Genomic DNA, 11,549 nt, shown 5'->3' on the forward strand with positions numbered 1-11,549 from the left:
TATGCATGGAGTTTAATTGGAAGATAGTGCCAAATGTATATTAGTTACTATATTATGTTTTAGTTTTGAATGTAACAAACTTAGTCTCATTTATTTGTATTTTTCTATTTATAAAAGCATAATCCTGTGTGCACAACAAACATTAGAAATTCATTCTATGCCTCTTTCTCTTTTATTTTAACATTCTATACTAATACTATTAGAATAAATAAAATTAAAATGTATGATTAATAAAACATAAAATTCAAATTAAATATATATCATTCAAATACTTTTTATAATAAGTTCCAAGAGTAACATTATAAGATAATTAAATGTATGAACAAATAAATAAATAATACTTAAAAACCAAAACAAGTAACAAAAGTTCATGTTCTTTCGTATTTATTTGCTTAAGAAAATTGAAAAATAACTACAGAAAAATTAAGTTATATTTAGATAACACAAAAAAAAACAGGAATGAAAAACATGAGGTAGAAAAATGAAATAAAGAAAAGTAAAATAGATTAGAACTACAATTTGCAAGAAATAAAAATGAAAATTTAAGAAAAATGCGGAATAACTGTTATATCATTATAGAAATATATATATATATATATATATATATATATATATATATATATATATATATATTATGGATGGACTATGATATATCATTATACATTATAGTTAGATACACAGATATAATATTATAGATACCTCGAATACTGAAATAATGTTGCAAATGTGGTCCATATGGTGTCATTGTCACCTACTTTAATATTGTTTGGTCAAACGGGTCCTTGAAATTGGCCTTCTCACTGAGATCTTGGAATTCATCCACGAGATTCTGAAGCCTCGCAACAAACTCTATTAAAAGGGAAGCAAAGGTTGCCAAAGACAAAGAGCTTGCACTTTCATATACTTTGGAATCTTGCTCAAGTAACATGTTATCTCCTAAAAATGAGAGGCGTGGCCAAGATATTTTCTTGCACATCATGCTTTGTGAAACGTGCAATTCAGGAACGGAAGACTCTATACCTATGTTAAGTCTTGAGTCAGCCCCTGTTTCACTGAGGGAAGAGATGAGTGACTGTTTGTTTTCATGGTCTTTAAGATCAATCAAATTGTCATGACTCTCAACTTCTTTAGGCTTTTTTGAAGCTTGCCAGCTTTCTGAATTGACTAAGAGGAATGACTGTTGGTCAATCTTCATCTGCAATTGCTCAGCTGCATCATGCACGTTCAAGAGTATATCAATATGGCTCAGCTTTTCCATCTTTTCCACTTTGCTTCCAAGTTGACGCAATACTTTAGCTCCTTCAGTGCCAACCCTCTGAAGTTCGTTACTGAAAACCAGCCTTTTTTCCGGGGGTGCCTGTATATATATGAAATTTGAAAACCAACAATGTATAATAGTAAAACCTACACACGACCAAAACAATAAATAAATAAAACGAGGGGATGTAGATCAAAAGGAACAAAATGTAACAGGTTCGTTTATCTTATCTTAAATATGGGGTGAAAGAAAGGAAAAGAACAGAATTATTGTATCTTAGTAGTAGTAGGATGATACCAGAGACTAGTAATTGATGCTATTCTTGGACTTTAATTGGAGTCTTGAGAGAAAATACAAGCATTTGAGAAGATGTTGAGAGAATGACACTTGAGCCATCAAACAGGAAATATAAATCGTGAAATTAATATTGTTTTGTATTTTAGTCATTACTCAACTCAAGTATCTTCTGAAATCTAACGGCTCAGCAGAACTCTACCTCAAACACTTTGGAATAAACCAATCTGCCTTGCTTAAAAATACCAAGATCTTCCTCTAATACAGATATGTTTTCATTGCCCTAATGTAAATGCATTGGTTCCTTGGAAATAATTAATAATGCAACATTTGCACACTCCTTAATATATAGATTCGATTGATCATCACACAATTTCCTTTCTCTGCAGACTTATTGTGTTTGACTGCTTTTCAGCCTGATAAATTAAGTACCCATATTTTCATTGGTCAGCAGTTGATGCATGGTCAAAATTAATCAAAACAGTGAGCTCAGCAAGGTCATTGAAAATTTTGAAATTTGGGTCCCATATATGAATATGCATAAAGCACGGTTTAAAATTGGTGGTTTCCAAATTCGTGATAAAACTCATTTTATGATTTATTTTATTTTATTATTATTGTTTTCTTTGGATTTGGCACATAAAGGTTCAAATTTTGGTAGTTTAACATTTTAAATGAGCTAATTGAATCAAGAAGTTACCAAAGTGATCTCTCTTGAATAGATTGTTCGTGAGAAATATTAAATATTTGTGTTTATGTATCTATACGAGTATTGATCTTCCCAAAAGAATATTAATGTTTGGCCGGATTGCAATCATGGGATTTGGCTGAGGAACTTTACTACTGGGTTGCAAATTGTTAAAGGAATTGAAAGACCACTTAAGTTATACTGTAACAACAAATCAATCGTTTGTATTCCAACAATAATAAGAGTTTGATCAAGTCAAAATGCATTGACATTAGGTTCCTAGTTGTCAAGAAAAGAGTACAAAGTGGACAGATTTCCATATAACATACAGGGATACACTCCATGATAATTGATCTGTGGGAGGAATTTTTAGTTCAATGAAAGTTAGTCATTTATGTGATTTATGATCTATGTTTGTTATTATGCATGCATACTCTTGTATTTGCATAATTTCTTTTAATCAAATATAAAGTTTGATATTCAATCATTACACTTTGTGTTATAACATTGTTGATTGATCTAACTAAGCTAAAGTAGGACCAATTGGAAATTGACATGTACATGTCAACTTCATGTTATTTTTATACTACACATTTCATGATGAGTTTGTGTCTTTTGGTTGTGTCAATATTAGTGATCATTGACGAGTTTAGTTATAAATAATATAACAAAAACTATTTTGGTTATATATATTGATATAATTAATAGATAATATTGTTTCATTATGTTCAAGGAATATAATGTCAAATTTGAACTCAAAGTTTAACACATTTGTATATATGTGACCCGTGAAAGATTATTAGAATTTTTGGGTCACATATATATTATTTAAAAGTGTTAGAGTCATTATCTGGTTAGTTAAAATTATGAAGTGGTGTGTTAACATTACGTTTATGACTAAGGGCATAATTATCATCAAAGGTTGTTGGGTGGATATCTAAAATAATATTCTAATTTGATGAGAGACTAAATTAGAATTATTAAAATCTAAAATGTGACTGAAACCGTTATAAAATGGATTATGGTTCCATTTATAGAGAATGGAACATTACTTATGTTATGTGTTTGGGTTTTGTTTTCCTCCTATCGTAAGAGATAACAAATGCGACAAGGTGCTCTATTTGGAAGATTACATATATGTGATTAATCTCATCATCCAAATCATTCCTAATAACAAACTCATATACTTTCGCATTCTTTTACATCATGAATTATGGGTTCATTAACCATTAATATATAGTTGTGCACAATTATTACTTTTTAGGATTTTCTTTCAATTGGTACCAGAGCAACCCATACCCTATGGGTAAAAGCACATGGTTAAACAGAATTATTAATTAGAACTTTCCTTCAATAACTCTATGAAGATACAGTTAAAAAAAGCATTAAATCAGGTAAATTTACAGCGTGCAGAGCCCATTACTGGCCAAAAGTTCACCAACGAAAATGACAACAAAGCCAATATCTAGCATAGACCACGGAAAGAAATGTTCCTTTTACCTGAATTTCTGAAAGTATGCATCCATGCATTGCCATAACCATGAAAGCACAATGCCTCAAAGCTCCGCTGACTTTCACATAGCTTCTCCAAGGATAATTGAATGTCTTGTATGGACCATGAGGTGGCTCCCATAATGCAAAATCTACCTGCGAGGATAAGATAAAATAAAAAAATGTAGCACTCGTTTTGGTATTTAGGTACTTGATGAACAGAGAGATGAGAAGTAAAGAATATGCATACCAAAGCATCCTCTTGACTTGACGATTGAACTGCTGCTCTATAGCCACGGTAGAGTGGATCATCTGAGGCTTGATAAACAAGAATTTTTGAAGGTACCCTCTCATATGCAACACATTGTAGGTACCCATTAACACAGCCTAAACATAGTTACAAAGGAACCAGCTCAGAGTGACAAAAACATCAAATTCAACAAAGGAACTAGGCAAAACAACGACTAGAAATCTTTGCTAGGTTCGAACCACATGAGAAAATTCAAGCAAACCTTCTAAAGATGCAGCAACTCCATTGAAATTTTTCACCACCAATTTATGCAGATCCTCTCCAGACCAGATGGGGAATATGAAAATATTTACAAACAAACATATGCCAGCACCAATTGCAATAAGAATTAATCTGTAAAAGGCTGTGGAGAAAAATTCCCTGCTAGTTCTCCCAGATACCAATACAATACAAAACGTCAACAAAAACACACGAAAGCCATATTCGTATGTCTTCATTGCAGGCAGTAACTTCACATAACTTGCACAAAATCCTGCAAACCAGTAAAGCATAATCATCAATCCAAATTATTTTTCTTTTTTAAGCAAAATACTGTAAATAAGCATAAAAGTTAGTAATATTATTTGGCCACAAAATTTGCTTATTTTTTATATTAGCTAATCATGACTTAATTATTAGTTAATAATTCACATAAATTGGTTAATGAAATAAGAGGCATTTGGAAGAGTTTTTAAGGAGCTTTTTACACTTAAAAGATGTTATTGATGATGTTTTGGTGCCTAGTCATATTGTACTTGTTAGCAGGTTAAAGACAGTAGCAGACTAATTTGTCCAAGGAGAGACTCGGAGGAACCAAATAAACCCATGTAATACCTGTGTTATCCACAAAGAGGAATGTACAGCACTTTTGTAGTTTCAAATAGGTTTAATACATCATTTGGTCCCTACTTTAGGGGTTTGGTTCAAAGTAATCCTACCTTTTAAAATCGTTCAGTAAGACCCCATATTTCGTTAAAAAATGTTCAATTAGGTCCTTTCCGCTCGCGCCGTTAAAAACATAACGGTGCAAATGCCACGTCATCATCACCATCTCCAGACAAACCCTAATTTCTATCTAAGAAACCCTAGCCGCCGCACCATCCAGCGCTGTCGCCGTCATTCTCGCCGGCAACCATCCTCTCAAACACATCACGTGCCACCACCAAAGCGTCTTCTCCCTTTTGTTGCACCTCCATCACCTTCGCATCTCACCTTCATTCTCGCGCCACCACCCACCGCGATCCCTTGCTATGCCGCAACCACCAATCTTCATCACTTTCATCCTCGCACCAGCCAAATCGTCGTCGCGCCAACAGCACTGCTGTCCAATCTCCACCACAGAATCGTCCACCACTAACCACCAGCCAAATCGCCAGCTGCTGCAGATCGCGAATCGCCACTCTTCTCCATCACTAATCGCGCCGCTGCTTGCCTCCACCTGCAACCACAATCAGACCTGTAAGCAAACCGTGGAGACCTAGGGTTTTTCGCGTTCTCGTCGCATAACTTTGGTGGTGGCGTGTGATGCATTGGAGAGGACGGCTACCGACGAGGATGACGGTGACGGCGCTGGATGGTGCGGCAGCTACGGTTTCTTGAAGAGAGATTAGGGTTTGTTTGGAAATGGTGATGATGACGTGGCAGAGACTTTTTTTTTAAAATTAAAAAATCATTTAAGTCCACCTATTAACGTGTGCCACGTGCTTATGAGATGTCACGCTGACATTTGCACCGTTATGTTTTTAACGGCGCGAAAAGGAACATATTGAACATTTTTTAACGAAATATAAAATTTTAGTGAACCAAAGCCCTAAAAGTATGGACCAAATGATCCTTTCAAATATTAAGTAGATGATTGGTTTTTGTATAAGAAGTATTGATATATTTTATTTTTAATATAATAATTAAAAAGAAAAAAATCAACAATTTTAATACAAATTTTTAACTATAATAATTTTATTAATATTGAAAATAATTTTTCTTTTGATAAATATATATGAAAATTACTAAATAAACATCACATCAATTATTAAAGCAATTTTAAAAAAATGAGATAATAAAAAAATTTATAATAAGGCTATTTTATTTTTCACAGTATTCAACCAAAGATGTCAATATCTGGATTCTTAAAGTGACTAACTATTTACTTTAAATGTTAAAGGATTCTGATTAAACTGGGAGGACAACCCATATTATTTGCTAGGACCCACCAATTTGTGAAAAAAAAAAAGTGTATGACAGAATGCTTTCAGTGCCAAAAATGGTAAAATTAAGAGGAAAGAACATTTAAACACAAAATACTTCACCTGCAATAAATATAGAGAGTACTATAATAAGTTCCTCGAACTTTCCGGACAGTACAGCCAACTCAGCGATACCGAGGGCAAGTCCTCCGGCGGAAATCGTTCCCAATGAACGATTGAACCCTTTGTTCAAAGTTGCACCTAAACCAAAAATCGTAAAAACATAAAACCAAAATTAGTTATAAAATTCATTAAAATGTGTTTTCTGTATGAAAAACCATCATAAGTTTTTTATACATATACACTAAAATTATATGAGAATTAGATTAATGAAGTAACAAAAGTTTAATTTAATGTAAAAAGCCTTTTTCTTAATCAATCCTTTTCAATAACTTTAATCTTATTGTTACAAAAATTAACAAATTTATAGTATAGATCTGTAGTAAATTTCTATTAAATTGAAAAAAAAAAACATAGTCTACTACGAATAGTATTAATAATAGAGTAATTTAAATATGCATTGGCTCTGATCTTTTACGGTTTATAAAAACTTGTTAAATTACATGAGAAATATATTGAGATACAAATTATGATGATTTTTTTTTTCTAAAACAGAGGCCAAAGGTTGAAAAGTCTAATTATTTATTTAATTTTAAAAAATAAATATTACACTAAATTACCTTAAAATAATTTTCGGTAAAATGTTCGTATTTTATTTCAGTTCTTAAAATAAATTATAGGAAACATTAGTATAAAAAATTCATTTAGCACGAATTTTGTAATTAAATACAAAATAAAACTAATTTATATTATTTATGCATAACATTACTATTTTTTATAATTTCTTTAAAAACTAAAAAAAAATAAACTTGTAAAGATTAAGGATAATTAGAAACTAAAGTGGAACTTTTTCGTGTATAACAGTTAAAAAAACAGTACACTTTTATAATTATCTTTTGGTGTCTAACTTTTTTCCATTTTTTTTAATACTCTAATAACCATTTGTTTTAATTATATTAAATCTTGTATTTCTGTGTAAAAGAATGTTGCAATAATAATAATAATAAATAAAATAATATTAATAAAAAAAAACTTCTTGTGGAAGGAAAGTAAAAGTGAAGAAAAGAGGAAGGTGAATGCGAATTGTGACTACCTACGCTGAATTCGAAAACGACAACGACGGTGAGAATGGCCCAGATGGAATACTTGCTCAGCTGTTCCTCCTTTATGTAAATGAACAGCGAAACCACCGCCAACGACAGCCCCGCCTTCGCCGCAAACACCACTTTCCTTCGATCCGATCGCGCCATATCCCGAAGCTGCCCAAAGAACTCCACAAACCCATTGCAGAACCTAACCACGCGATCCGAGAGCGCGTGACGAGCAACGCCGCTGTTGCTGCTGCTACTGTTGCCGTTCAGTCTCAGCTCTGAAAAATCCTTCCGCGAGAGAAGCCTCTCCTTGCTCCTCTCCGCAAATATCTGCCTCAGAGAAACGTTTCTCGCGGCCATCAGCACAGTTCTTCTTTTTCTCCGTTACGACATCGTTTGAGAAAACAGAGCGTCGTTTTTGTAACTGCAGAGTGTAGAAAGAAGATAAGAGGAAGAGAATGACATAGAGCAGCAAATGGGCACTTTTCTTTTGTTTACCGTGCAGGAAGCCTGACGCATTATAATAATAATATTGTATTATTATTATTTTTTGAAGGAATTTCAAATTGTTGGGTACCCACCATTCAAGAACTCAATTATCATAAAAAAGGAAAGGAAAAGAAAAATAATTGAATTCAAAAGAAAAACAGTTGAGACATGAACAAAGTCTTTCATCTACCAGTTCAGATGAAAATGTACGAGTGAATTTTTTTATATTATAAATAAGTTAGCTTTTAAAACCAGTTAAATTTAAATAAATAACTTTTAAAATTAAAAAGATAAATAATTATTTTAATTTAAAAACATCTTTTTACCATGATAAAATTAGAAAATTTTAATACATTAATAAGAATTCTTTTATTAATTATATATATATATATATATAAGTATTTTTTACTTTCATTTGTACCAAATTTAGGTAGATGAATGGCTATCTTCATGTCTCAATTTCTAACAGTTTTATGGAATTATTTAATATTAAAGCATACTAAGAACTGATTCATTTTACAGAAAATTACACTTTCATCTTTCTAAGGAAGATAAAAAGCATTTGCATCATTTTAGTTTAAAATAAATACTTAATTTTTATTGTTTTAAGAAAGTTAGACTCAATTCCTTTATTATATTTAAACGAATCAACTTTTTTTTATGAAGAATTAATTTAATATTTTAAAATTTTAATTTTAATAAAAAAAGGTTTTAAATAAAATGAAAAATGAATATCATTTATTAGAAGCGGGATATCTAGAAAACTAAAATAAGTCTGGATATATATTTTGTTTTTCACAGTAAAACCGGATAAAAGAAAATTTTCACTGATAAAATTATTGAATAAATATTAACCCAAATAAACGTATTTTACCATATTTGTTTTCCGGCCATCTAAATAGCATCATCGGTGTTTCAATTTTAACCTCCTAAAAATCTGCTCCAGTTTCTATGTACGATTTTTCCTTTTTTTTGTTAACATTTGGAAGAATTTTTTAAATTATTTATTTTTAATTTTTAAATATATAAATATTTAATCTATTTAATATAATTAACAATTAATATATTTGATATAAATAATTATTAATCTATTTCCAAATAAGTTAATTATTCATGTATTTAATATAATTAGTAGTTAATCTATTTAATGTAATTAATAATTCTTCTATTAATACAATTAAACAAATCAAATTTAAATTTAATAATTAATAACAATGAGTTTAATGAGCATTGATATTGAATGCTTCGATTTAAAGTAGTTTTATTAAAAATTATTAATACTTATTTTAAATTATAATTATTATTAAAAATTAATATTAAATATATTTATGAGTAATAATTACTATTAAATAAAAATTAAATGTAGTTACTCAATTAATAAATTTTTAATATTTTTATTATTATTTAAAAGATGATTTCAGTTATTTTATTCTATTTTATTAAATATATAAGGATTTGTAAAAGTATTAGTGATATTGTATAAATTTAATTTGAATATTTTATTATTAAAATACAAAATTCATAAATAGAAAAATCAATTAATATTTTTTTGTTTTATGAAGTATCTCATCTTTTTAGAAACTATCACCTTTTCATTCTTTTTTTATAAGATGTATGATCTTTTTAGAGAGATCTTGACATAAAATAATGAAATACAAAATAAATTCTAAAAGAGAAAGTTTGAACAATGTTTAAAATTTTTTCTGCAATAGAGTGTTAGATGTTATTTATAGGAATTAGACGATCTACACATAATATTGAACACTTCAAGATTTTAAGACGGGTTTAGAAGGCTTTTAAAAACGATAAGAGGAAAGAATACTTGTTTTACATTGGTTCACTCCAAATTAAGTTGTGTCCAGTTCTTCCTTAAGCATTCTTAAGGAGTTTTATTTATCTTTAAAATTATTAGAACGAGTCTAACCACTTCATATTTTACACTACTCTAACTGACTAAATGAGTTGCACCATTTTTGGTTTACAAATAGTCGAATTGATTATATCGTTTAACTCCATTGAGTTCAAAAACAAGCATTTTAAATAACTTTTGATTCTACAAAAAACAACAGAGTGTTTTTTATGAAAAACAAATACAAATAATAACTCTCGTACAAAGAAGATAAATTTTCAATAAAATGAATATTTGAAAACTTGTAACAAAGATTTTCTTTTCAAAGAATGCATTAGACGATGTAAGTGAAAGAAAATGTTACAACATAATAGCAATGATAATTCTTGATTCTTCTCTTCATACAATCCTCTTTATTTATCCTTCTTCAAAAAATATTTGTTACTTAGAAGCATTGACTTTCTCATAGATAGGTAGCATTTTGGTATGAAGTTAAATGTTATGTGTTTTTTTAGAGATAGCTTGTGCGAATGAGCATAGTGTAAAGCACTTGATGAGACATTCCCAGAATGTCTTCCTATCTCTTAAAGTTCTTCTAATCCAATACAAAATATTTGAAAAAGATTTGTACTTTTGTGATCTTCACAAATAAAGAGAACACAACACAACCGACAAACACGTATTATTCGTACATGCATTTAATACGTTAAGCGTTTAGGCAGGGTACGAGTACTTAATGTTTAAACAGTTTTTGGTTTTAGAGTAACATTGATCATTTAGAATAAAGTTAATATGATTTCAGCATTTAGCATGTTTATCATAGATGTTATTTTGTTAGACACTATTTTTTAAACTTCAAAACACGAGTTATTAGACGATTTTGTCTTATTTGATGTTCTTGACTTAATAAACAAAGTAATCTTAATCAATCAAAATTTTCTTTTAAGTAAGTTCATCTTTAACCTTTTTCTTGAGACCATTTATAGAAATTTTGTATGTATGTGCTATATAGTCTTTCGTGTTACTCATAGGGGTTCAAAATGAATCTTTGTTTGACTAGGATTGTTAGGATATATTCATATCATTGATATGATTTTTCTACGTACAGATAGAGCATTTTGAGAGAGCTAACTCTTAGACCTTAGTTGGTTTAAAAGTTCACATCAAGTAAGGGAAGGTAGTCATTTTTATTTCAAATTTTATAATTTGTTTTTCAAGGGTGAAGTGGTCACCAAACTTGTTAAAGTTGATGAATATACTTTAGATATGTGTTCTGTAGTTAGCCTTGATGAGATTATTGAAAATGAATTGTTGAATAGTTGTTGTGGATTGTTGAACTTGTGAAATTGTTTTGAATGAAGAATTTTAAATGTTGAATGAAAAGAGTTGATCAATTGGTTTTTAATTGAGTAAGTTATTGAAATATTTTGATATATAATTTTGCTCAATTTATTCTATCTAAAGGATTTTTCTTGAACTAATTTGTAGTATTTTGATATGCGAAAGGAGTAGGATTGTTCAAATGGACTAAGTGGATAATTTGATATATCTATGAAGTTTCTAAAATTATGCAAAGTCAACTAGTTACTAAGCAAAATTCAAAAATTAAAAATCTAGAGAGCTTAGGTCGCTTTACTCACTAAGTAGGCCAAAACTAGTTGGTGAGCCTTGTAAACAAGGTTCATAGGGATTAGGTCGTTGTGCGAGTGAAAAACTCGATGACCAAAATTCATTTTATTAAAATTCAGAGAACTGAGGGTCATTAAATCATTAGGTGAGTGATAACTTTGTTGTTAA

The 11,549-nt window shown here is 29.9% G+C and overlaps 1 protein-coding gene across 2 annotated transcripts; it reads right to left on the minus strand.

Moving 5' to 3' along the window:
* Positions 1 to 684: 684 nt before the first annotated feature.
* LOC108336033 (aluminum-activated malate transporter 4) lies at positions 685 to 7,921 on the minus strand. Of its 2 annotated transcripts, none has more exons than XM_017572327.2 (6): positions 7,417 to 7,921; positions 6,327 to 6,464; positions 4,244 to 4,513; positions 3,982 to 4,118; positions 3,741 to 3,887; positions 685 to 1,357 (listed from the first exon to the last, which is right to left on the minus strand). In XM_017572327.2, the coding sequence occupies exons 1-6, from the start codon at positions 7,772 to 7,774 to the stop codon at positions 752 to 754; spliced, it is 1,656 nt and encodes a 551-aa protein (XP_017427816.1). In that variant the 5' UTR covers positions 7,775 to 7,921; the 3' UTR covers positions 685 to 751. The 2 variants fall into 2 exon arrangements, with proteins under 2 accessions (XP_017427816.1, XP_052725171.1); XM_052869211.1 differs by having other exon boundaries at positions 7,421 to 7,549.
* Positions 7,922 to 11,549: the final 3,628 nt, after the last annotated feature.

This window comes from Vigna angularis, chromosome 10, assembly GCF_016808095.1.
Source record: "Vigna angularis cultivar LongXiaoDou No.4 chromosome 10, ASM1680809v1, whole genome shotgun sequence".
Taxonomy (NCBI): domain Eukaryota; kingdom Viridiplantae; phylum Streptophyta; class Magnoliopsida; order Fabales; family Fabaceae; genus Vigna; species Vigna angularis.